General features: G+C 55.9%; 3 protein-coding genes across 6 annotated transcripts in view; 2 read left to right on the top strand and 1 right to left on the bottom strand.

Annotated features, from left to right (window-relative positions):
- Window positions 1–921: 921 nt before the first annotated feature.
- On the bottom strand, window positions 922–6,795 carry NUDT1 (nudix hydrolase 1). The gene is made up of 4 exons (XM_065923693.1): window positions 6,718–6,795; window positions 5,175–5,340; window positions 1,712–1,857; window positions 922–1,531 (listed from the first exon to the last, which is right to left on the bottom strand). Exons 2-4 carry the CDS (start codon window positions 5,324–5,326, stop codon window positions 1,359–1,361), a joined length of 471 nt encoding a protein of 156 aa, XP_065779765.1. The 5' UTR covers window positions 5,327–5,340; window positions 6,718–6,795; the 3' UTR covers window positions 922–1,358.
- A 26-nt stretch (window positions 6,796–6,821) lies between these two features.
- Window positions 6,822–12,985, top strand: MRM2 (mitochondrial rRNA methyltransferase 2). 2 transcript variants are annotated; one of them, XM_065923690.1, is made up of 3 exons: window positions 6,822–6,866; window positions 8,901–9,190; window positions 11,548–12,985. In XM_065923690.1, the coding sequence occupies exons 1-3, from the start codon at window positions 6,859–6,861 to the stop codon at window positions 11,988–11,990; spliced, it is 741 nt and encodes a 246-aa protein (XP_065779762.1). In that variant the 5' UTR covers window positions 6,822–6,858; the 3' UTR covers window positions 11,991–12,985. The 2 variants fall into 2 exon arrangements, with proteins under 2 accessions (XP_065779762.1, XP_065779764.1); XM_065923692.1 differs by lacking the exon at window positions 6,822–6,866 and adding an exon at window positions 6,892–8,262.
- A 1,064-nt stretch (window positions 12,986–14,049) lies between these two features.
- Window positions 14,050–25,698, top strand: part of MAD1L1 (mitotic arrest deficient 1 like 1) — a 232,553-nt gene continuing 220,904 nt past the window's right edge. The window contains exons 1-5 of one of the 3 annotated variants that reach the window (XM_065923683.1): window positions 14,050–14,297; window positions 16,819–16,981; window positions 20,102–20,242; window positions 22,327–22,506; window positions 24,927–25,051. In XM_065923683.1, coding sequence (XP_065779755.1) covers window positions 16,832–16,981; window positions 20,102–20,242; window positions 22,327–22,506; window positions 24,927–25,051 — 596 coding nt within the window. In that variant the 5' untranslated portion in view covers window positions 14,050–14,297; window positions 16,819–16,831. The remainder of the gene's footprint in view (window positions 14,298–16,818; window positions 16,982–20,101; window positions 20,243–22,326; window positions 22,507–24,926; window positions 25,052–25,698) is intronic. The other 2 variants (XM_065923682.1, XM_065923681.1) reach the window with 2 other exon arrangements.

Raw genomic sequence — 25,698 nt, 5'->3', positions numbered from 1 at the left:
CCGAGGTCCTGGGCCAGCAGCACAGGTCGGGGGGGCATCTTCCCACACGGGTCACCGGGCGAGTTCTGGCACCAAAGACTCGAGATCCTGTTCCGGGGTGACCGCTCCTGGAGGACTGGCTTTCACGTGGACACTGGGAGCACGCACTTCTTTAGGGACTGCGGGGGTAGGTGGGGGGGGGCGCTTCCTAGTCTGCATCCTCCTCACCCCAGGAGAGGCGGCATCAGGAGGCTGGGGGTGATGGGGGTATGCTGTGTCCCCCTGCCGGCAGCTGGGGACGAAAACGCCTTTTCCCCGGAACCCCCGCCACCCTCCCCGGGCTGCTGGATGTGGGCTTTCTGATCAGTGTTTGCTGGGGGAGAGCGAGGAGAGGCTGCTCCTGGGCGGGGGTCCCCACACCCTCTGTGTCCTTCCTGCTCCCAGGCTTCCTCACCCCCAAGGAGAGCCTGGCCGCCCCCGGGAAAGGACACTGTGACCCCAGCGGGAGCCCCGGTCCCTCCGCGGTCCGGGAGGACTAAGCGTGGCGCGCGGGGTGTGCCCGCAGGCTACGTCCCTACAGCCTGTGTCTGGCAGACTCGCTGTGACTCAGCCACGGCCTAGTCGCTGGGCGAAGCCTTGGAGGGGGGATGCGGCTGGGGCTCCGCCGCTGGAGCTCAGGGCGGCCCTGCATCTGAGGCCTTTTTTCTTGCTTTGTGCGAGTCGGTTTATGTATGAAGCACTTTATGAGGCTGCAGGAGTCAATGACCACCACATCCAATTAACTGGAATTGTTTACAAATGAGCTACATTCCGAGATTTCTATCAGTGAACTTACAAGAACAACTATCATTAAACATATTTATAAAAGCTGCGTCAGGCTGTGAGTCTGTGTGTGACAGATTGACAGGCTGTGAGTCTGTGTGTGACAGATTGATGACCCTCCCGTGCCCCCTCAGCGGTCCGAAGCCAGGATGGGAACAGCCTGCCTTGGGGGCGGGAGGGCGACCAGCTGATGGCAGATGAGACTGGGGTGTGAGCCCTGGGCGCTGACTGCCCCTCGGCTTCCCCTTATCTGGGGTGGGAGGAGACGGCCCCTGGCACACCCTGGGACCCCTCACACATCCCTGTGGGCCTCCCACGCCAGCCAGCCCCTTGCCCTTTGGGCCCGTGTCTCTGCCCGTCCTTGTCTGACGATGCAGGTCACAGCCTGGCACGTCTGGAGGCTTCCCGAGGACAGACTGGGCGGGTCACGGTGAGGCCTGGCGGAAAGTGTCGAAAAAGAGTTTTATTTGCCTTTCCATCCAGCCCTGCTCCAGACTGGAGACCAGGGCGCGGCCAGGCAGGGGTCTTGGGGTCTGAGGGGGTGAGCCAGCGCCGCCCTAGATGGCGTCCACCTCGCGGAGTGTGTAGTCCAGGATGGTGTCCTGCCCCTGGAACCTGAAGAAGCCGCGGAACTTCTTCCTCTGAAGCAGCAGCGGGAACCAGTAGCTGTCGTCCGGCCACATGTCCCTGAAGGGGATCTGGTCCAGCCGGAACCACTGCGGGCGCATCTCTGCAGGGGACGAAAAGGCAGTCACCAACGCCAGCCTGGATCTCAGACTGACTTTCTGCGAGTGCTTCGCTGAGTTGCTCCGTGCGAGGGGCTTGGCGTCCTATGCTATTTCACCCGGGCAAGGGAACTTTTTACAGCGGAGTGGGGGGCGTGGGGCCGCCTCTCCCGGCCTGCACTCACCGTCGCTCTCCACGGGCGTGCCCTGGACGCTGTCCGTGCAGAAGACGTGCACGTCCATCAGCTCGGGGTCACCCGTGAACTCAAACGTGATCTGGCCCACCTTGTGCAGCCTGTCCACGGTCAGACCGCTCTCCTCCTGCAGCTCCCTGCAGACAGACGGGCGGGTGGGAGGTGACAGTTAAGTCGAGGCGCCTGTGTCCACATGGAACCAGAGTGGAGATGGGTGGATGGAGGCGTGGAGAGCGCATGTGTGTGGCCAAGGGGTCGGGTTTGGGACTGCTGTCTCGGGCGCCCAGATGTGCCCCCCGCCAGCTGAGCACTCGGGCGCACAGAGGGGCAGCCCTGGCCTGGCCCCGCGCGGCCGCTCGGGGGTCCCATGGCAGGGAGGGCCGCGCTAGAGCCGGGAGCCCCTACCCGCCCACTCAGCTCCTCCTGCAGCCGCCCGGCCCGAGCCAAAGCCTTCCTGCCCAGAGTCCCGCTCTGGCCTGCCCTGCTCGGAGCACCGCATCAGCCCGCAGGTTCCTCTCGCCTCGTTCCCCCAGAGGAGGGGTGGTTTTACCTCTTTTCACCAAGCAGACATCTCTGCCCTCCCGCCGAGATCTCGAGATCTCGGGCCTCATCTGAACTTGATCGCGGGGGAGGAGCTTCGGGCCTTCCTTGCTGTGCCTGCCTTCTCAGGATCCCGCTTCTCTCCCCGCCCCCTACCTGTGCTGGGAGGAGGGGCCGGGGGCTGGTCGCCCCACCTGAGCTCACAGGCCAGCTGATTCACAAGGAAACAAGCATGCCCCCCTAAACACGCGTGCCTGTTTAACAGCAAACACTTCCCCAAGCCGTGTACGTGCTGTAGGCAGTTCAGTGAACACACACGGCCTGGATGCACAGCAAGAACCCTCGTGACCACTGGCATCCTCCCTTCGGGTCTCTGTCCTTCGTGCGCCCCTTTGAAAACTGCAAACAGTACCTGTACCTGGGACCTGTGCTTCTCACACAGTCTACGCCTGCAGGAATCCAACCAGTTTCTCTGCCGTGGTGTATCAGAGGATAAGCACCCCACCCGCGCATCGCAAAACCTTCCTGCCTAGCGCCCTCAGACATGCCCTCTGCCCCAGCCCCTCCCCTGGCCTGCTTCTCGCCATCAGGGACAGCGCTTTCTGGAGGGTCTGCTGTGGGCTCTGGGGGCCCCACGAGCCCTGCAGCCGTGAAGCTCAGCGCCTGTGTCTCCTGTTAGCGACTCTCACTTCCCCACTACTCTGAATTTATTTCTGTGGCTGTAAAACCGTTCTAATTATGTCTGACCTTTTAGAGCTGTAGGTTATAAAAAGGTCTCTTTAAGCTCTGATCTCGGAGTTCTGTTAGGAACAGAGTGCATAATTACTTCCTGTGCCCACAACTAGGAGTCAGGGAAACCAGTGTGTTCATTAAACACGCACATTCGGTTAAATGGTCTTATTTAAACAGTCGCCGTCCTGAGCCTAGACTCTGCCCTAACCTCCCCGTGAGGCCGGGAGAGGAACTGGGTCCACCTGCTGCTATTCAGTACGGCCCGAGTGATGTTCCGAAAGCCGGAACATACTCACTGCGATGATTAATCAAAACTAGACACGACCTAAAAAAATGAGTGTGTTTTTGCTAGTGGGGGTGCAAATGGCTCCCCAATTAGACGTAATAGAAGCACTCAGCGGGGCCTCCCCACCTCTGGCAGCAGGCTGGCGGAGCTTGTTTTTAAAAACGTCACCGACTGATTCACTGTTTTGACTAATTTGGGTTCATCTTCCCCGAGTCCATGGCGGGGCATGAAATATCAGTCATCTCCTCAGTGTCAGAGTCAAGGCTCCATTTCAGGCCTGGATAATCAGGCAGCCGGAGATGATACTGTTCCAGTTCTGCTAATGTGTCTGATTGCATCTCTGGGATGTTCCCCAGATGGCAGGCAGGGAATAGGACACGTGACACTTTAAACCAAGCCGTGGACAGCCGAGCGCCCCGGTGGGAGCAGGGCGGAGGGGCAGGACCCTGTGGTCTGGAGCCCGCTGAGGAGCTTGGGGGCCCGCCTGCTCTTCCTCCTCCAGCCTGGCCTGCGGGAGTTCCCTGAACACCACGCTCTGCGTCCTCACCCATTCTGGGAACGCTGGCCAGGACAGCAGTCCTGCTCCACACCCAGAGCCTGAATCTGGCTACAAGGCGCTGCCGGCCCCCAAGTGCCAGCAACCGCCCCCCCCCAGGAGGGAATGCATCTTCCTTGGGGCTCGTGGCCCCCCAAGTATGTCCTGCACACGGGAAGACAGAGCCAGCCCCACAAGCCACCTGAGCCTGCAGGCGAGTGAGGAGTGCACGTTAACCCAGCCCCGGGACCCCAAAGGGCAGGGCACCCGACACCAAGGCTGCCGAGACCTTGCCCGTGAGAGCCGGGCCGCCGCTGAGGAGCAGCTACACGCACGGGCCAGGAAGGGAGCCAGAGCCGCCCCAGGGGCCGGGGGCTGACTACAGAACTGGGCGCACGGTGCTGCGGCCTCGTGGAGCGGCTCTCAGCCTCTGCCTTGGGCATGGGGACATGCCACCCATCTGACCTCCCACCTGCAGAGGCTCCGCAGTCCTTTGTCAGGGGGTGTCCTGATGCAGGGGGCAGGGATGGGAAGGAGGCGTTGGACCAGACTGTGTGGGCTCAACGGATGACACAGGGTGTTGAAATTATCCCCACGAGCCTGAGGGGCAAGAAAGCAAAGAGGCTAAAGTCTGGAGGGCTGTGTGACCTCGGGCCTGCTCCGTGTCTCTGGGATTCAGTTCTTGCCCACGGGAATGTAGTTGGTGTCGAGGAAGAACGGAGACTGTGAGTGAAAGGTCCCAGATACGCTTGTCATCAGCTCCCCTGAACCAATGAAGAAGCCCAGTGGCTGGCCAGCCCCTTGGCTAGAAAGAGGAAACCATGACTTTTCCACCCAAACCACCACCGCATAGCAGCAAGCCAAGGTGTACTCGGCTGGACCACGTGCCAGGCCCCATTCAGTCCTCATGCTTATTTTCTCACTAAATCCTCACAACAATCCTAAGAGGTAGTTGTTGTGATGGTGGTTTAGTTGCTAAGTTGTGTATGACTCTTGTGACCCCATGAACTTTAGCCCGCCAGGCTCCTCTGTTCATGGGATTCTCCAGGCAAGAATACTGGAGTGGGTTGCCATTTCCTTCTCCAGGGAATATTCCTGACCCAGGGATGGAACTCGGGTCTCCTGTATTGTAGGCGGTCTCCTGCATTGCAGGTGGATTCTTTGCTGACTGAGCCACCAGGGAAGCCAAGAGGTCGTAGACACTGTTATTATCCCCACTTGGCAGATGAAGAAACAGGCTCAAGGATTCACCCTGTGCTCCAGGTCACATGGCTCTGAGTGGTCAGGGGTCTGGCTCTACAACCTGAATCCTTGTCCCCCGTGGAAGCTGGCTCTGCAGTCGGGCCTGCCCCTCCCCTCACCTCTTGGCCCCGTCCTCGATGGTCTCTCCTTCTTGGACTTTGCCCCCGAAGCCGTTCCACCGGCCGGCCCCGAAGCCTCGTTTCTTCATGCCCAGGAGGACTCGCTGAGGCTGCAGCACCAGGACCAGCGTGTAGAGCCTTGAGGTGCGCATGGTGCCTGTGGGTTCTGAGAGGAAGGCAAGGGGCTGGGTCAGCTTGATTTGGGCGTGGACAGGGTGTGGATGGAAGCATGGGCATTTTGGTGGCCAGGGGCCAGGTAGACTGGAAATGTGTGCTGGAGAGCAGGGAGAGGTGACGGCCAAGTTATGCCTGATGTGGCAGATTTTCTGTGGCAGATGGAGACCTGGCCCCCCCGACCCAGTGGCATTAGCCCTGGGCCCTTTGCTTGCTGGGGTGATGCAGGTCAGGCAATGGCCAGGTCGACCCTGCCTCTCTCCTTAGCGCAGGGCTGTTCTTGCTCCTGCGTCCACGTCTAAGCCCACCTGGCATGAAATGAACCATGCTTTTTACCCAATGGTTCTTGCGTCTGGCTTTTGGTCTTGGCCTTTTCATTATAGGGCCTTCTGGTTATTGGGTTCTGGTTTCTGCCTCCCTGCAGCAGCAGACCCCCAGATTCCCAAGAAAGGTACAGCTCTGATCGTGGAGAGCCCACCCAGTGAGGCCTGGTCTGTCTCCCTTGCTATGACAGGTTTTCAGGTTCTGCTCACAACCACTGCTGCTCTGGGACCTGGTGCTCAGGGCCTGGAATGCCGCTTCTGCCTGAATGTGTGTGTGTGTGTGGTCCAGAGAAAGACCTTCAGGGGACGTCTGGTCACTGCTGGAGACATGCTGGAGGTCCAGGGCCGTGCTCCCTGTCCACCCATCCTCATCCTGGTCTGGGGCCCACACTGGACGAGAGGCAGGATTCGGGACCAGGGATGCTGCTGGGAAGTTATGGTGTCCGAGAACAGGGACTGAGACCTAGGTCTTGGTGCTGGCGGCCGGTTGTGCAGAAGCGGGTCTCTGGGTCCAGCTTCCCTTTAACCTGTGGACTTGTCATGTTGCTGACCTGTTAAGGCGCAAAGCCCTGACTTCCTGAATTAGTTAGGAATCTCAGCTGTCAGTTATTAGGCACGGATCATATACTTTCCAAAACGTATCCCACTTAACAGACCCAAGAGCCCTGTGAGCTGAGACGTGGCTTCTGTTTTCAGCCAAGGAAACTGAAGCTCAGAAAAGCTAAGTCTGACAGAAAATCAAACTCCAGAGCCAGTACCGAACTCTGGTCTACCTGCTGTTGAAGTCCAGTTGGCCACGGCCTTGGCACCACCGTCAGGCGGGTCCCCAGGCTGCCCACTTGACGTCAGGGGCCAGGCGGCCCCCCTTCTCAGCAGGGTGTCCTCTGAACGGGATCACCGGTCCAGAGGCCCGTGAGTAGGGCTTAAAGAGACAACACGCCGTCGAGCGCCAGGCTCGGCTCCTGTATCTGGCCGCCCGTGTAGGGCCTCCGACTGCCCTCTGGCGGGTCCCAGGCCCATCTCCCGCGGCCGCATCCCCTGCTCACCTGTACTCTCGCACCCGCGCTCACCCAGGCCCCGGCACTGCGCGCGCCTTTCGAACCCACGCGCCGCTTCCGGGGGCGTGGCCTCGGGCCGGAAGTGAGGCCGGCACTTCCGGTGGCGGCAGCGGGAGCTGGTCCGCGTCCATGGCCGGGTGAGCGGTGAGGCGGCTGAGGCGGGCGGTCGGTGGGCGCGGCGGCTGGCGATCAGTGGGAATTAATGGAGCACCTACTGCATGCGTGCGGGAGGCGGAGTGGTCAGACGCCGGCCCCATTTTTCGTGTCCGAAAAGGGGCTCAGAACTTATCTCGTCCTGGCTCGGAAAGGGGTCGGGTCAGCCTCAGCGAGGTGACTAGAGCGGACCGTCCGTGCTCGGACCGGCCAGGGCTTCCCGAGGAGCGACGGCGGGCCGAGGGCTGGAGAGGCCTTTAGGGAGAGTAGGGGGCGCTGCTGCTGGAGGTGTCGCTCGTGCAGAGCACCGCGGGCCTGAAGCCTGTGTCTCGGAAACGAGAGCCCCGTGTGGCTGGACCCTGGTCATGGGGTGGGGCTGGCGGTCAGCTGCCCACATCAGGTGGACCTGGGGTGTGCAACTCCCCTCTCCACCATTCCGCTGACGGTGGAGTTAACTCGGCGCCCAGGACCGCTATGCCCTCTTTCCCTGAGGCTCCTACGCCTTCTGAAGGCAGCAATTCAAAAGTATTGTCTCCAGATCTTTGTCAACAAGTTTTCATTCTGAGGGAACTTTGCCTGAGAGCCATGAGACTAATAATAGTTCTTTTTTTTCTTTTTCCTCAGAAGAAAAGAATGTAGATACTTTGTAGGGTTCTGAGAGTTAAATAAAGGGAGGTGTAGATAACCCATGGCTGTCAGTAAACTTAAAAGCCCCACTTTCCAAAGAGGCTTGAAAGTTGCCCTTCTGAGTTATACACAGGGCAAGTTCAATTTTATTAAGAAATGTGACAGGTTGGTCAGACCCTGTGCTGCCCACCAAAGCGGTGGAAGTAAGTAAGGCAAAGGGCCTGTCCTTCTGTGTGTTTTTTTTTTTTTGAATCTCTTAAAGCCCAATGAAAATTTGTATCCTGTGAGAGAGAATGTTCGTTTCATGAAATTTATCAGTGTTTTCAACCAGTACTGGGAAAACTTTGGTTGGTACAAAGTGACTATCATTACCATTTGAGATTTTCTTGTGAAGAGAACTCGGGAGAAAAAAACATCTTTTGACCACAGAGGAGAGGCCTGCTGGATTAGTTTGCTCAGGCTTGTGTAACCAGGCACCCCAGGATGGGCGACTGAAAGAGCAGAAGTTTACTGGCTGAGTGTCTGGAATCTGGAAAACTGAAATCAAGTTGTCAGCAGGATCAGTCTCTGAAGCCTCTCCCCTTGACTTACAGACGGCCATCTTCTCCCTGTGTCTTCATGTGGTCTTTGTCCTGTGTGTGTCTGTGTCTTGATTTTTTCTTATAAGGACACCAGTATTGGATAGAGCACACCCATTTACCATTTAAGGTAGTGGTAAAGAACCCACATGCCAGTGCAGGAGACATAAGAAATGTGAGTTCAATCCCTGGGTTGGGAAGATTCCCTGGAGAAGGAAATGGCGACACACTCTAGTATTCCTGCCTGGAGATGCCCATGGACAGAGAACCCTGACAGGCTACAGTCCATAGGTCGCAGAGAGTCGGACACGACTAAAGCGTCTTAGCACACACACACGCACGGCTTTATTTTACCTTCATTACCTCATTAAAGACAAGTCACATCTTGAGATACTGGGGGTTAGGACTTTCTCATATAGACTTTGGGCTACCTATGTGGTGCTAGTGGTAAAGAATCCACCTGCCAATGCTGGAGACATAAGAGACAGGGTTGGATCCCTGGGTTGGGAAGATCCCCTGGAAATGGCAGGAAGGAAATGGCAACCCACTCCAGTATTCCTGCCTGGAAAATTCCGTGGACAGAGGAGCCTGGTGGGCTAGAGTCCATGGGGTCTCAGAGAGTTGGACATGACTGAGCACACATGCAGACTCTGGGGGATGTGGGTCAGCCCATAAAACCTTTCCGGCTGTAGCCTTGTCAAGTCACCTCTTCCACTTGGGCCATAGTGACCCATCTCTAAAAATGTGCGGGTTGAACCTGGGGCCCCACTGGCCTATGGGATGCCAACCTGCGTGCTCCCTTTTCCTCACCAGGTCCTTGAAACTGGTGTGGGCTTCCCTTCAGCGTCAAAGGTTCCACACCACTGGCAGTTGCTACAAGGGCCGGACTGGCGCTGAGCACCTGTGGCTGACGCGGCATTTGAGGGACCCGTTTGTGAAAGCTGCAAAGGTGGAAAGTTACCGGTGTCGAAGCGCCTTCAAGCTCCTGGAAATGAACGAGAGGCACCAGATCCTACGGCCTGGCCTCCGGGTGTTAGACTGTGGGGCCGCTCCTGGCGCGTGGAGCCAGGTGGCTGTGCAGAGAGTCAACGCTGCGGGCACAGGTGGGGCCTCCGCACTGTCTCAGGGGCCTTCCGACCACTGTGGTTTGGACGCGGGCCGGCCGCCCTCTTCAGGGCACACAGAGCAGCCAAGTTGCCTTGTGAAAGTACATGCTTCTGCGTGCTGCTTTAGTAGGAATGATACAAACAACACTGACATTTTCAAAATGAAAGACGGAGGTAGAAAGGGGGAGTGAAGGTGAAAATCACCTGCGACCAGACCACGGTAGTGTGTAGGCCGGCACGCTGGCGTGTGTCCTGGGCCTGTGCTGCTGATGTGTGGCCTCAGCAACGAAATTAGACAGCCATCTGTAAGTCAAGTTTCTTTCCTCAGCAAAGAAATCGCAGAGCGATTTCTTTTTGCTTGCTGATATAGCGACATCTTCCCTTGACAGGACAACTGAATCAACCTGGGGGTTTCCTGGAGTTGCTCCTGGGGCTGCCCAGGGAGCCCTCGTGGCTCTGGATTCTCCACTTTGGCCCAACTCGAGGGACTTAGTTCTTATCTCTTTTATATTTGGGGGTTTTAACTAAGATCATATATGTAAAAAAGTGCCTCTGACTAATAGATCAACCAACTATCCAGACAAGGTGGAAAATGATGCCGTCCATTTAAACAGCTGCATACTATCCCAGATAATGATTATACTATTGGTATTTAGCCAGTTTCGTCACCATGGGCATCAAGATTGCCTTTGAGTCTTTTGTAGGTGAGCAGTGCTAAGGTAACAATCCTTACCACTTGTATTTCCTACTGTAACTTCTGAGGGTGCCACCTGCACGGGCAGGTCACAGAGATCTCTCCCATACACCTTAGAATGGGTGTGTGTGCCCATCTTTCTGATGAGAAAATTGAGATCTGCAGAAGTTTAGTGACTTGCAGAACCAGGCATGCCACTCCCTGGGTTTTGTCATCAGTCTCTTTAATCTGGGTAGGATGCCTCAAGGGGGTTTAGAACAGTTTAAAAACATTTCTTACAAGCTCAGTAAATGTTTATCATTCAAGTGAATGAATCTGTGTCAAAAACTTCAGTTCATTTTCCCACCACTGAGTCTATCCACAGACTTCCTAATGACTGATTTTAGAGGGTCCTGTCCCCTAATTGCTCTTCAAGAGAAGCAGGAAAACAGCTAAGTTTAACCTGTAGGAAGAGGTGGGAGAAGCAGAGACTGGGTACATAAAATGGTTTGGGTTCTTTTACTCCCAAAAGAAGTTGCAAAAATGCAACCAAAGCCATTTGCTTTTATTTATTTATGTATTTTTTCTTTTCTTTTCTTTTTTTTTTTTGCCATTTGCTTTTAGAAGGCACTTCCTGGGGCTACAGTATGTGGGACATTAAAGGAACGAGTACAAGTGTGTAAAATGGGAGAGCCGTCCCACTCTACAGGGCTGAAAGCAGAGTTTTCCGCCTTTGATAAATGAGGCACCCTACAGAATAGCTGGACTTCTCATCTTTAGATAAAGAACAAATACCCTGCCCCTCACCCGCAGAGCAGCCTTTTTACTAAGCAGAGCAAGCTCTGAGTCTGTGACTGCTCCATGGATCCACCCTGGTGTGTAGGGAGTGGTGCTGGGAGGGGCTGGGGGGAGGTGGAGGTGGGGGGGGGCAGCGGCCTTGCAGGCAGGAAATCCCCTTTCAGGTGAAGTGAAACTGACAACTTTTTATTTCACAGCTGGTATCACTCAGACATGGGCAGGGTATCAGTTTTTTACCTTATTTAGCATCTGTCCACTTTCCCTGTTTCTTGGCTTGTTTCTAATAGTTTCTACATTGAAAGAAATTAGGTTAAACTGCAGAATGGATTTGTTGATTTAATCCAGAGGCTCTTTATATAATAATATGTCCTTCTCTGTTTTAGTGTATCAAAAAGACTCCTCAGAGATAAGATCCCTTTTAAGGGAGAGCAAGGCTCGGAGAGTGAAATGGAGTCAGAGGTGGAGTATCAAGGCCAGGATGTGGTCTCATGTCTGCCTGTCCCCTGGGACAGTCAGGTTGCCTCTCCCAACCTGTTTCCTCAGATGTAGAGGGAAGACCACCACTCCCCGCCCGCCACATGTTTTTCTAGGAGGAAAACCCTGTGTGCCCATTTTTGCACATTAGTTCTTTTTCTTGGTCCTGACTTTTTTATATATATATATATATTTTTTTTTTTTTTTTTCTTTAGCCTGTGCCATGTGGGATCTTATTCCCCAACTAGGAATTGAATCTGTGCCCCCTGCATTTGAGGCACACACTCTTAACCACTGGACTGCTAGAGAAAGTCCCCTTTATCTCTGTTTTATTATTTTGTTACATTTACTTTTTGTGGGATGATTTCGGGGTGTCAATGAGTAAGTACCTTCACCATTTCTTCCTTAGACCCCAGTGCTCCTGTTGGCTTTGTGCTTGGGGTAGATCTTCTCCACATATTCCCCCTGGAAGGAGCAACGTTTCTGTGCCCTGCTGATGTGACTGACCCTAGAACCTTCCGAAAAATCCAAGAGCTGCTTCCTGGTGGGAGAGCAGACGTGATCCTGAGTGACATGGCACCCAACGCCACAGGGATCCGTGGCCTCGACCATGACAGGCTCATTAGCTTGTGCTTGTCCCTTCTGGACATGGTTCCAGATGTCCTCCACCCCGGGGGGACATTCCTTTGTAAAACCTGGGCTGGAAGTCAGAGCCATCGGGTACAGAAGAGACTGACTGAGGAATTCCAGACCACAAGGACTGTAAAGCCCGAGGCCAGCAGGAAAGAATCATCAGAGGTGTACCTCCTGGCCACACAGTACCGAGGGAAGCCGGGAGGTCTAAAGGGCTGAGTGCTTGCTCTGCTGTTTGGCTTTTTCACTGCAGATGTAGCTTGAGCTCTGTCTGAAGTGTGGCTGGGGAGATCCGAGCTGGATCTGGGATGCAGCAGGCAGGACAGATGGGGGACCTTTTTTTAAGACAAAATTATATTCAGTGTTCACAATATATGATGATATAAAAAAATGGTTGCTATAACATGATTTGTGAAGAGTTACCGTGAGAAAGAGACAAAGATAAAAGGATGAAAAGACTGGGATGCATAAAAACACTGAGGCAGAGAAACACATAGCTTTATGGAATTTTCTCACCATGGTTAGTATGTTACAGGGGAACTGGCTTCCATCATTGCTGCAAAACGATCTCCAGGTTTCCAGGTGTTATTTTGGCTATACAGTGTAATGTAGAAAAATCTGAACCTTCAGTCAGGGTTTGTTTCCATCTTTGTGGTGAATGATCCGGAAATACTTCAAGCAGTGAGAGCTCCCTAAGGAAGACATTTGGTATGAATTATGTACGGGGTGGGGGGGGGGGGACGGGGGGGCAGTGTGAAACTGGAAATGTTTCTATAACACGCCAGGCTCCAGAAACTTAATAACCAAAGCAAGCAGACACATGGTGTGTTTATTTCCTTTTACTCTCTTCCAGGAACTCAAGGCTATAAAATAACATAGGGTGTAATATTTTCTGGAATTTCCATACTTAAAATTGATTTCTTTGAAACCATTTTCTGGAGGAGTGCTCATCCCTCAAGCGTGTATTGACTGTGATGATGATTAAATCTTGTTGACTGAAAACAAACACACAACCTAAAAAGCTGGGAGTTATTTTTATTTGGCAGCTAAAACTGGGGACTTAAGCCTGGGACACAGTATCTCAGGTAACTCTGAGGGACTGCCCCGAAGAGGTAGAGGAGGAGCTGGAGTATATAGGAGTTTTCGGAACAAAGACCAGCTGCTTGGAACAGCAAAAGATTTCTGGTTAATAAAAAACTAGATGTCTCTAAGAATTGAGTGCTTTCCTATGTGTGGGAAGATGCAGGAGTCTCAGGCTCACTGAAATTCTTCCTTTGATGTGTACCTCAGCTGCCTGGGCCAGTGTGCTGGGCTTTCTCACCCTGAGTCTCCTCAGGGTCCACTGTCTGGGCTGGAGGTGGGGTAGCGTGGGGTGGTGGCAGCTGCAGAGTCTGATGATTTGGTGGACGGCATTACGTTTTTGGGCTTCCTTGGTGGCTCAGATGGTAAAGAATCTGCCTGCAGTGCAGCAGACCCATGTTCAATCCCTGGGTGGGGAAGATTCCCTGGAGAAGGGGATGGCTACTGACTCCAATATTGCATGGAGAATCCCATGGACAGGGCAGCTTGGCTGACTACAGCCTATGGGGTCACAAAGTGAGACATGACGGAGCAACTGATCTGTTTTCACCCTGAGCTCATCCTTAAGAGTGGCTGACTCTGCACACATTATTTACTGATATGGCAGGCAGCGTTTTTAGTCCACAAATCCCAAGGATGGCTGGGGAAGAAATGGGGTCTTAGGGAAGTCCACATCCGCGAGTAGTCTGCAGGCCGGCCTTAAAAAAATTTTTTTTCGTCTTCTTTTCACTTGCCCCGTGTCCTACCTCCACATCCTTTTTCCTTCTGGCTACACAGATTCATGGTTTACTCTCTGGAAATGCGGTGCAGACCCTCGGGCGCTTCGCTGGGATTGCGAAAGAGAAAGAAAGGACTTGAGAGACCCCTTAGTAGACGCAGGCTGGAGAGATTCCAGGAAGGACCTGTTGGCTGTGGGCTGACTGCGTCCCGCCCTTGCTCCCTGGAGAACGGGACCCAAACGGCGGCTCCGCACCCCAACAGCTCCCAGGGCGCTTGGAGGACAGCTTAGTAGCATAGTATTTCCTGTTTTTCTTTTCTTAGAGAAAAGTAAAAATGCATTAGTTAATTTAAGCAAACACCGTAGTGTCAAAAGCTGCGGACTAGTCAGGAGTGCAAGAAAGTTTGGCCCCAGGAGGCCACCGTTGGGCGGTGCTATTCCACACAAGACAGTGCAAGACAGCCGTCCAGTGGAAGCCTGGCCAGCGGCGGACAGGGGCACCAAGGGAGTCCCGCGGGCCAGCCAGGGTTCCGAGCGTGCTCCGAGCCGCGGCATCCCTGGCCTGGGACGGACACAGCCCCGGCATCCGCAGACCCGGAGCTTTACGGGCAGTCTCGCCCAGATCTCGCGAGAGCGCAAGGGCACGTCTCGCGATACGCGGGCTCGGGTGTAAAAGAGGGAGATCTGAGCCGCGGCGGTGACGGCTGCAAGCTGACTGAGGTGGTGAGGTGAGCGGCCAGGGTCCTGGGCGGGGGCCTGACTGAGCCGGAGGCGGGTGCCCAGCAGAGCCGGCGGGAGGCGGGCAGGGAAGAGGCTGGGGCCGCCCTCCGGGCCTCCTCTGGTGGCTGTGAGCCGGCACCCCTCGACGTTCCCGCGTCCTTCTCTGAGACCCGCTGTGTCCGCTCGATCACCGGGCCGGGGTCCCTGCCGGTCCCCGCTGCGCTCCGTGCTCTGTCCTCTCCGAGAGGAGCTGGAAACGGCCGGGGCAGAGGCGGCTTCGGAGGAGAGGGACTTCAGCGATCCCCCCACCGCCGCCCCCGGCCCGAGACGGCGCGGTGCACTCTGAGGGGCTCTTCCTCAGTTCCTTGCGAGTTAACCGCACTGTCGCCTGCACCTCTGCACCTGAGCGGTCAGTGTGGGGTGCCACTACTTCGTTTTCCACCTGGGGAACTCGGTGGGAAGATAGGAAGCGCCTTGCCCACAGCCGCACTCCTGGCAGGTAGTGGGAGGGGCATTTGGATTTCCTCTCCCGTGGAAGTAGGAGAAAGCAGGTAGAGGAGCGGTGAGCTCAGCAGGCCAGCGAAAGCGCCCGGGGCGCTGAGAAGTGGTGCTGCAGGTGGTGAGGATCCTTGTCTGTAGGTTCCCTCAGGAGGGAGGGCACTAGAGAGTCAGAGTGCTCTGCACTCCAGCTCTGGATACCGTCCAGAGCAGCTGACATCCAGTGGTGAGGTTTCTGGAAGACCTGAGTCTCCTGGATACAGAGGATGGCGTTTGAGGTCCCACCTTTTCCCTTGCCTTATGGAGCGGCTTCACCTGGAAGGCAGGTGAAAATGCATGTGTTCTTTTCATCCTTGTGTATAAGGTGCATCAGCTCTTACAGAGGATGCTGTCTTGAGAAGAGGGTATATTGGCTAAATTTCCCATCGCGGGGTGGAAAGTATTAGTTCACTTCAGTCGATCAGTCGTGTCTTAACTCTGCAACACATGGACTGCAGCACGCCGGGCCTCCCTGTCCATCACCAACTCCAGGAAAGTACTGTGGCCCCGGTCATCGGTGATTTGCCCTGCGGAGCAGAGTGCTGCTGCCTGGCTCCACGCGGGCCGTGTCTCTCTACCAAGCCCACAGTGCTCTTGAGGGCTCCTCTCGGGTCTCTCTGCCAGTTCATTTTCCATTTGTATCAAGGAGAGGTGGCGAGAACAGCTATGTTGGGTGAGAGTGGAAAGGACAGACTGCAGAAAACAAGGGCTCTGTGTGCACAAGAACAGTTGTTGTTTAGTTGCTAAGCCATGTCTGACTCTGCGACCCCATGAACTGCAGCCCACCAGGCTCCTCCGTCTATGGGATTTCCCATGCAAGAATACTGGAGTGGGTTGCTGTTCCCTCCACCAGGGGATCTTCCTGACCTAGGGGTCAAATTCGGGTCTCCTGCAATGGCAGGTGGGTTCTTTACCACTGAGCCACCAGGGAATCCCAGTGCACAAGGTCAAGGTATTTGTTAAATAGGAAATTCAGCATCAAATCAAAGACTCTTCACTTTTTTGGAGGTGGGGAGTGGGTTGAGGGCAGGTGTTTTCCATCTGATACTTAGGGATCATCAGTGAGAGCTGGCTGCTTGCCTCAGAGGAACACGGTATGCACCTGGAGGAATTCACATCTTTTGGCTGTTCACTGTGCTGGGACACTTCCACCCTTTCTGACCGGTAGACGGCCTGGTGCGAGGCTGGGATTAGCACAGGTGTGGGGATGCAGGTTCTTTGCTGCTGTTTGTCCTTGGCCTTCACATCTTGGCCTGTGGAGCACGGTCGACCTTAGGGCCAGACAGATCTCCGTTCTGTAACTCTGAAAGCCTCACCTCTCCGGTAATATTCAAGAAGACCTGGTTCATCTGCCCAGTCTGAGGATTACGATGACTTATGTGAAATTGCAAGCAGAGTGACAGTTACACTCTGTGGTGATGGCTGTGCCGTCTGCGTTTGGAGCCTTCTCTTGGGCCCTGTAATCCTCCCAGCCTTGAGAAGTGGGGCCCTTAGTTTTCAGATAAGGAGATGGGCCCCAGAAGCCTTGGTGCTTACTAAATGTCAGGTGCCTTTGTCTGTGGCACCTGGCTGAAAATGGTAGCGATGTCATTGTATAATTAGCATTGCGGTGGTTGTCGTCCTCACTGCCACTGTTGGGTGCTTTGTTTCCAATTCCGGGAAGCTAGGCTTTTTGTGAGTGCTTCCGTGGGAGGTGAGCACCTCGTCTTGGGAGCCATCCGTCTGTCCTGCTGGTCTGCTGGTCAGCACTCTGATGGTCAGCAGCTTGGTGGCATACTGTCTTTTTATGCCTCTATTTCTTCTCTGAGAAACTGGAGATATGGGCTCACAGTTAACTCCGAAGAATGTAGTTACAGAGGTTGGAGTGTTTTAAAGGTTCTGAGAGAGCATTATGGGAGTGGGGCTGCCCAAAGGTACCCTCTGACCGGGCAGCTGGCCATGGTGATGGCGCATCAGAAGGCTCCCTGTGACTCTTCCCTTGTTTTTTTCCAGAAGGGAAGTAATCATGGAAGACCTGGGGGAGAATACCACCGTCCTGTCCACCCTGAGGTCTTTGAACAATTTCATTTCTCAGAGAGTGGAGGGAGGATCTGAACTGGATGTTTCCACCTCTGCCCAAGGCTCTCTGCAGATGCAGTACCAACAGAGCATGCAGGTGAGTGGTGTGTGTTGGGGTAGGGGCCTTCAGGTACAGACACCTGCCCTTAGGTACAACTGAATCAAGTTCCAGAAGGCTCAGGTGAGCGGTGTGTGTTGGGATAGTGGCCTCTATGTACAGACACCTGTCCTTAGGTAGGACTGGATCAAGTTCTATGTAGTTGAGGCAGGTCAGTGTTTTCTCAGCCTGGAGGCCAGCATCTCCAACATGGATTTTCATAGTTTTGGAGGATAGCTAGAGGTCATGGTCTGGCCCTGAGATGTCCTGACTCAAAAGCCTGAGATCACAGCACCCCAGAGTGGGCCTACTGTTTAGTATTGCACTCACACTGTGAGCTCACAGACATTAGAGATAGGATTGGAAAGCCAGCTCATTTCATTGAGGAATAAAATCCTAAACTGCCTGGAATCGTGACCACTGGAATTGTGCAGCCAGCTGCTGGCTTCCTTGATGGTGTAACACATAGGAAAGCTGTGTTGTAAGGATAGGTCTTGGCCAGCCGGGCAGGAAGGGCAGGGCAGTGAGAGAAGCCTTGGGCAGGAGATGGTCTCAGCCTAGGGAGGCCATTTGCACATCTTGGCTTCAGTTTGCCAAGGGCTCATCTTTACACTTTGACTTTGATTATCGTCTCATCTCACTTTAGTTCAAGTGCTCGGCAGCGCTCCCTGGACATGGCTGTAAAGGCTCAGGTCTTCTGAAGGACTTTAGGTTCTGGTGCGCTGTGGGGTCAGTGCTCGTTGGGGCAGGGATTGCAGGGTCCACGCAGGGAGGGAGTGTGGTGTCTGAGCCTTGGCCTGGCCCCTGGCCCTCCGTAGGGGCTGCGTCAGGCGACCCCTGGCTTCTTTGCTTGAGTCCCGTCTCTGGTCTATGTTGGCTGTGCTGCCGCCGCCTTTCTGCCGGTGACCTGCCCTGGGGCCCTGTGTCAGATGAGCCAGGAGTTTCTGTTGCTCCGGGAGTCCTGATAAGCCTGTCTGGTGTGGCACGACAGAGGCTGGTGTGTGTACGCATTCTCTGACTGAATAGTTGAATTGTACTTACTCTGTGTGTGTTGGTAAGCTAAGTTGCTCGCTGCCCCTTTTTGGCATGGACTGTTCTTTATTCTAAAATTAGGTCATTTATATTTGTTTTTGGTGTTAAAACACCTTTTTGGAAATAGTGGTGGAAATACACTGTAGTTTTTGTTTATTTTTTTTTTTCTTTATCTTTGCTCACTGGCAAAATATGAAGTTGGCAACTTTGGTTTAAAGAAGTGTTATAACTTTGTTGATGCAGCTCTCCGGGAACTTTCAGCCTGTCGGAACTAGAGTCTGGGATTTCCACGGTCCCAGTTCTCACTCAACTCTGACTGGAACAGCTTCCCCAGGGGGGAGGTCAGTAAACGAGAGCTGTAGCCAGAGTGAGCTGATTAGAGCCGTGGGGCACAGGACCTGCCTGGGAGGCCCGACCTCAGATGTGTCCTGTCTCAGGAGTCCAGTCAGCGTTCCCTCTCTTTCCTGTCAAGCCTGGCAGGTGAGCGGACAGAGCAGCCGCAGGTCTGCGAGTCTGGAAACAGAGCAGGGTCTTGTCTGCTGGTCCCTGCCCCTGCTTCATTGTAAAGTTCCTGTTTCTGGCTGCGTGTCACTGCTGGCTTAAACATAAAAATGGGACTTTCCTGTCACTGCTCCAGGAAGATGTGGCCAACACATCTGGGTCTCTGGGACCCCTGTGTGGCACCTTCATACCTGGGGCTGGGGTCCCACCGTCCTCTGAAGAAGCTGTGCCTTAGCTTCAGACTCAGAATGAGACAAGAAGACTTAATTTGATGGAGGGTTAAGTTAGGAATTCCCAAATGTCAGCAGGTAGGAATTGAAATGAGAGAATACATCACAGGGGTAAAGAAAGGGTGGGCTTTAGCTCCCAAAGGAAGTTGGGGGAGGGTGGAAAAGATGTCTTTTCTCTACCTGGGATTTCACACCTGTGGCATGACTGACATTTTGGGCTGGGTAACTTTTTGTTTTGCAGGACTTTCCTGTGCATGGTGGGATGTTTAGCAACATCCCTGGCTTCTCTCCGCCAGATGCCAGGAGCAAACACAGACTGCCGCCCCTTCTTGTGATGATCAGTAGTGTTGGATACCTTTAAAAGGAAGATTCTGATTTGGTATCAGTGGCGCGGCCTGAGATTCTGTGTTTCTGTTAGGTGCCCCGGAGATGCCGTATTGCCAGACTGCAGGCCAGTCTTAGAATGGTTGGGCCCTAACCCACCTGAAGACAAGGCCCTGGCAGTTGGTGATTCTGTGGTACTGTTGGCTGTGTCTTCTGAGGCCCTTCAGAGCTTCCGTCCCCCCCTTATTTACTTACCCTCTGTGAGAGGAAGACTTCTGATGGGCCCCAGGCTGCTAGGCCCTGGCAGCTTCTCCCACTGAATCAAACACTTAAGTAGGTGTTGAGGCCATGGTGTTCTGCAGTTAGACTGAATAGCTCCAGCCAGCCGACCTCAAGGTGGGAGAGTGCCTGGGTGGGCCTGGCCCAGTCAGGTGAATCTTTTACATCCGGGTCCAGAGATCAGACAGACGTCAGAGATGCAGGTAGGAAAAGGGTTCCACATGTGCGAGATTCTCTCGGCTTTGTGGGTGGAAAGGCCCATGTGGCAGGGAATGTCACAGCTTCTAGATAGCCTCTTGGGTCTGCCAGCCAACAGGAAATAGGAGGAGGCTCCTGAGTTACAGAGAACATCACTGCAGACTGTGTGGACTTGAGCCTGTTGATCAGCATCCCTGATAGGAGAAGCTGGCTGTGTGTGCCCAGCGGTCTGACCCATGGAACTGATAGCCAGTTCATGGCGCCCAAGCTGCTGCATTGGTGGTAGTTTGTTAAACCGCACAGAAAATGAACAAGCCGGCACACGGTCATCTGAAAACGCACCTTCCTCTTCTGTCCTTCATCACCTTCCCTTCCCTTGCTGCTCCCAGCTCCCATCTCCCACCTGGGGGCCTAGTGCTCCTTCTTCCGCAGGGCTGAGTGAGGGCCTTGGGGGGAGCAGGTGCTCAGTAAGGAAATGGCGAGTGAGCCCCTCGCCTCGCTCGAGTGAGACACAGCTGCTGAGGATCTGTCTTTCCTTTGCATGGACCCTGGTCAGTTGGAGGAGCGAGCCGAGCAGATCCGGTCTAAGTCTCACCTCATCCAGGTGGAGCGGGAGAAGATGCAGATGGAGCTCAGTCACAAGCGGGCTCGCGTGGAGCTGGAGCGAGCGGCCAGCGCCAGTGCCAGAAGCTACGAGGTGGGTGCAGGAGAGCCTGCTCCCGAGCATGGGGACGTGTGTCGTGCCCGCCAGCCTGTGGGAAGTAAGCCCCCAGCCGGAGCCCAGGTGCGCCCCCTGCCTTGCTGGGCCCCCCAAGGCTTCGGGTCGGCTCTCGGGGGTGTCCTGGGTCCCCAGGGAAGGCACCACAAAGGGCTGGCTGCCGAGCCACGATGCCTGAGGAGGTGCTGATGGGCGCTCTCTGCTGGACGCCTGGTTGCCCTCTCTGCTAGAGTTGGCATACAGTTCTGGCAGGAGTGCCAGGAGGCCTGGGTGTGGCTGGAAAGTCACCAGCTCGCATAAGAGCCTGAGGTCCAGGCTGGGTCGTGCACACCTGGTCACACGGTCTCAGGGGCTGCCCTGCAGTGGCCTTGGCTTGCCCCCACCCCGCCGCTGTTACCCAGAGGAGGTGCTGGGCCTTTTACTCAGTGCATAAATTCCATGCGTGCTTTGCTCTGATAACAGCACTTGGCCGGGGTTTTCAATAAGTGCTGGTGACTTACGGACATGCCACCAAAATTCGGGCAGAGCATTGGACCAGGAAGCCTCTGGCCCCGTGCTTTTCCTGGGTGGGTATCTGGCGCCATGCTTGCCTCCCATGGCACATTCCCACCCTTTCCTGGTCCCTGTAGAAACAGCTGATGCCTTTGAGGGAGGGATGCTGTTGGGATGTGTTTGATCCCGCTGTGCGGGTAGCTGGTTGTGGTGCCTTGTCGGGGCTCAGGAGCGCGGTACCCTGCAGGTCGGGTCCTGCTGCCTCGGCGCTGCCCCTGGTCCTCTTCCGAGCGGTGCTCCTCTGTGACGAGGGCCTTTGGCTGATGGTCTGGGCTCTCCTGGGAAGGACCGTCCTGAGGAACCTGTGGGAAGAGGAGAAGGGAGAGGCCATGGGACTCTCACAAGTACTGGAGTGAGTCACCGGGGAAATGGAAGGGTGCAGGACTGACTGAACTTCTCCCTGGGGCCTGTCGCTGAGCCTGGGCCTCCCTCTGCAAGGCCTTCCCTTGTCTGCCCCAAGCCTGGCGGAAGATGGCTTGGAGCCGTCTGAGCCATGGTTTTCGTGTTGTCCTTTGTCTCCAGGGCCTGTGATGGTTCTTCGGGAAATGCAGTTTGGTTGGGGGGGGGGGGGGGGTCAGCCTCTCCCCTGGAGAGACCTATTAGATGGTGAGACTTCAGTGTCCAAGGTCTGGGGACCTGCCTGGACTGTCGGGGTGCACTTGGGACCGCAGCCCGAGCAGAGGGCCCCGCCCTGCCCTGTGACGCACTGATCGGGTCCCTGCACGGCCCCAGCCCTGGCTCCTGCGGCACGGCGGGTCCCCTGGCCTCACAGCCTCCCCATTGTCTGGGTGGGAGCTTCTGTGCCTTGGCCTTCTGAAGTCAGAGGTCAGCCAAGCGTCGGACTCCAGGTAGCCAGGACTTGTGGCCTTTGCCGCTGGGACTCTGGCTCCCACTCTGTGGCCCCTGAGCTGCTTGGGCTGAGGGTCATCCCAGTGGCTGACACTGGAACCTTGGGGCCTCCGGGGGTCATTAGAGTGGGGAGTCTGAGTTCTGTGCCTGCCTTCCAGGGCAAGCCATGAGGCCCGGCGGGGACTGGTGCAGGGTGGCCCTGAAGCTTTGTGGAGCTGAGGCCCAGGGTCAAGTGTTCCTTTTGCGGGCGCCTGTCCCCGCCACCTGTCGCTGCCTGGCCACCCGCTCTCTGGGGGCAGTCGGCTCGTCCTGATGGGAGCCTGTGTGTGATCAGGAAGCTGTTGGAGCTGCCAAGCTCAGAGGCTCCTTCCAGGGTGGAGCCTGAGTGAGGTTTCTGTGCTCCGTCCCCTCCCATGAGCAGTGGCCAGTGACGGGGGTGGTGCGTGCCATGTGCCCTCCCGGGGGGGCCACTGTGAGACGTGCCTGTGTGCTGCGGGGCCATGCGCGCCCCTCAGAGGGTTCCTGGCTACAGCCCTGGGGCGGCTGAGGTCTTGACGACCGGCCTCTTGGCGGCTCTGCTCTGGGTCTCAGTCCTGTCCTGAGGGTGGAGCTGGGGGCCTGCCTGCTCAGACTCCCCTCACCAGGCCCATCCTTCTTGGCAGCGCGAGATGGACCGCAACCAGGAGCTCCTGACGCGCATTCGGCAGCTTCAGGAGCGGGAGGTGGAGGCGGAGGAGAAGATGAAGCAGCAGCTGGAGCGCCACAGGTTGTGCCAGCAGAGCCTGGACGCAGCCGGCAGGAGGCTGCGGGAGAAGGAGGACAGCCTGGCCGAGGCCGGGGAGGTGAGAGGCCACGGCCGGGGAGGTGAGGGGCCGCGCCGAGGTGCTGCTTCTCGGGAGAGTGGACACAGTCCCACCCCCAGCCTGAAGCTGCAGGCTAGTGTCCCTGGTTGATTCTGCTCTGCCTGCATTTTTTGCAGAGGTGTGATCATAGCAAAAATATTAATTTTCCATTTTGTGGTTTTCTGTTAATAAGTTGAATGCTTTTTTAGTCTTTGTAATTATGATTTTTAGTGGTTGATTAATCCATTTTCAGTCACCTTCAAGTGTTCTTTCTCCACACACACATCCTGGTATGGATACATGCGGGGCGCATAGCTTCATGCAGGTCCTCTTTTTGTTTCTGTCGAATGATTTTATTTGGACAAACCCCTCGGGGTTTGTGGGATAGTGTTATCTGATCACCAGTTACAGGACTCTGTATGGCTTTTGCTACCAGTTGCCATGCTCTGCTAGTAGCCATTGTTGAGGATTCTACTTTCACTGTAACCTTCCCTGTTATGGATGGAAATACTGGTCGTCCCCCCGCCCCCACCCAAGAAGATGTAAGTAGGTGCCTCTCGATTTCCATGTCTTTGCTTATTAGCATCTGAGAATCTCTGTGGAGCCAGAACGTGGGTGAACTGTGGTCCTGTCTCCACTAGCTGAGGCTGTGTGCATTTTAGAAACGGGGCCCAAATGCTGCTGCAGGCGCAGATTGGACTCCTGACCTTTCCTGTCCCTTCCCTGAGCCGCTCAAGGTCACAGGTGCCGTGAGGAAACGGATGAAGCGCTGCCGGGGGGAGCCTGGGGATCATTGGTATTCTGTCTCTGCGTAGTTTTCTCTCCTTGATAGATCTTGGGAGCGGGCTCCAGGTTATTTTTGCCTTGGCAACACTGGAGAGCCTGTTAAGGTTGTTCCTACATCTGTCCTTTGATGTGGATGTTGGCAGGAGGGGCGCCGTGAGCGGCCTCAAGACAAGCCCTCCTCCTGCCCTGGTATGTGCCTGCCTGTGCTCCACTGCAGGCTGTTCCGGAGGCGGGGGCGGGAGTTACGGGGGCGGGTGTGTTCCGCACACAGCTTCATGAAGGGCAGAGGTTGCAGAGCAGACAGCGGTGGGCCCTGGCAGGGCAAAGGTGGTGGCGAGTTGGGACGGAGCCCTGCTGTTTTCCTTACTTTTCACTCCTTTGGAGAAGCCCCCCTCAGTCTGAATCCAGGGCTGTAAATCCCACGCCCACCCTGCCGGCCGACAGTGTTTTCTTGTCATGGTGCCCTGGTTTAGGCGCTTGCACTCTGAGGTCATCTTGCTGACGGCTGGGCTTCCCCACAGCTTTGTCCTCCGTGGGGCGGGTGTCTGATTGCAGTATTCAGCACAGCGCCTGTCTGTTTAATTCAGGAAGGGTTGTCAAAGGCTATGTTTATTGTTACATAGTTTTAGTAAGTTCATTCTTCTGAGTCCCAGGTTGATTGTTGTAATAAAGGGAACCATGCAGGATGTTAAGAGGGAAGGGCCCAGAGCCCCCGCCCCCCGCGGTCAGCCTCTCCGGGGCCTGTGGGGGGCCGCGTGGGTGCACTCACACTGCCCTGGGCTGGGTGGGTGAGGGCGTGCTGTGGCCGCCGTGTTTGCACAGGGCGCCCCATGCAGGTGTTGCTCATGTGGTGAGCTCGCTGGTCCATCCTCTTGCCCTCGACCTGTAGGTTGCTGTCTGGCTCTCCGACTGACGGGGTGATGTTTCCGCTTGCTTGTCCACTTAGAGTGGCGCGCCTGCGGGCTGGCTTTGCTGTTGGAGGTGTGGTCTCTTGCCCCAAGACAGCCACAGTGGAGCCCCATCACCAGAAGGTTGTCTGGGGAGGCTGCGGTCTGCGCCCGTGTCCGCCTGGTGGGCTTGCCGGCCTGGGGCTGGGCCGTGGGCCGGCCCACCCCTGCCTTCCTCAGCGACTGCATCTGACCTGGGAGGTGGCAGGCTCTGCGGCACTCGGGCCACTCCTGTCCGTTCTAAGGACAGCCTCCGCACCCGCTCCTGTGTTCTTGGCGGGCGCCTGGCTGGTTCACAGGTAGCATCTGCAGAGCTGGGATGGGGCAGTTGGAGAAGGAATCCAGGCTGAGAGAGCAGGTGTGTAGGGAGAGCGGCGCGGAGCTGCTGAGGATGGGGGGCTGCGTGCACATGGCGGGAGGGATGACGGGGGGTGTGGGGCCGCCCGGATGCGGTCCGGCCCATCGTGGTCAGCAGTGTCCTCATGCCTGAGGCTGTCTGTCATCAAGGCTCGGCTCGAGGGGCGGTCACAGGCTCTGAAGGAGGAGCCGGCTCTGTCCTTGCCCTCAGGAGTGGACTGGATGGGAACTGGCTCTCGGGAGAGCGTTGGCCCGTGAGTTTCTGTGTGAGAGGCTCCCCTCCGTGCCTGTGCCGGAGACCCGGGTGAGTGGCTTGCGTCTCGCTTTCAGACCATCACCACGTTAAAGGGGAGGCTCTCGGACCTGCAGTGGAGCGTGATGAACCAGGAGATGCAAGTGAAACGCCTGGAGTCTGAGAAGCAGGAGCTGAAGGAGCAGCTGGACCTGCAGCACCAGTGAGTGGAGGGCGGGCAGGGCTGCCAACGTCCAGGGCAGGCGTCTTTCCCCCTGTGCCAGGCAAGCCTGGCCACCTGTCCTCCTGGAGGCCGTCGGCCTGAAGCCTGCTGGGGTGTGCACTGGACTGGACGCCCACTTGTTATCTGTGTACAAGACCCAGGCTCGCTGTCCTGTGTGTGTCCTCGTGGCCTGAGCACCCAGTGCCCACGAGCGTCGTGTGCACTGAAGCTCGGTGGGCCCGTGAACGCCCCGCACGTGCTGTCCTCCCCGTCCGCAGGCTGGGGGGCACACACTGAGACCTTGAAGCCAGGACTGTAAGTGCCGGAGCAGAACAGTGTCTGACGTGTTCCAGGAACAAGAAGTGGGAACAGTCCTTTCTTCCCCCTTCTCTGGGGGTGCCTGCTTGGCAGGAGTCTCCAGAGAAGGTATTAGGTTTGAGCTGGGTTTTGAAGGCTGTGTGGGACATGCCTGGGCCTGGGGGGACGTGAGTGGGAAAGGACGTTTTGGAGGAGGGAGCCTTCTGCTCACAGGCACGGCAGTGTGGCCGTGCTCGCCTGGAGGCATGGTGGAGACACGCTCTCCTGCAGCTGGCGGCCTCTGCCTTATATCAGGTGTTGTCTTGGAAGTCTGGCCACTTGGTGGGACG

This window comes from Muntiacus reevesi, chromosome 2 (assembly GCF_963930625.1).
Source record: "Muntiacus reevesi chromosome 2, mMunRee1.1, whole genome shotgun sequence".
Lineage (NCBI taxonomy): Eukaryota > Metazoa > Chordata > Mammalia > Artiodactyla > Cervidae > Muntiacus > Muntiacus reevesi.
This window is presented reverse-complemented; position numbering and strand designations above follow the sequence as displayed.

Bases quoted from the DNA above. Each gene is read 5' to 3' on its own strand.
- NUDT1 (XM_065923693.1), bottom strand. From the start codon at position 5,326: ATGCGCACCTCAAGGCTCTACACGCTGGTCCTGGTGCTGCAGCCTCAG. The intron at 1,858-5,174 runs GTGAGGGGAGGG...GTCTGTCTGCAG, and splicing joins ATCGAGGACGGGGCCAAGAG to GGAGCTGCAGGAGGAGAGCG. The intron at 1,532-1,711 runs GTGAGTGCAGGC...CGTCCCCTGCAG, and splicing joins CACGCCCGTGGAGAGCGACG to AGATGCGCCCGCAGTGGTTC.
- MRM2 (XM_065923690.1), top strand. The intron at 9,191-11,547 runs GTGGGGCCTCCG...TTTCTTCCTTAG, and splicing joins AGTCAACGCTGCGGGCACAG to ACCCCAGTGCTCCTGTTGGC.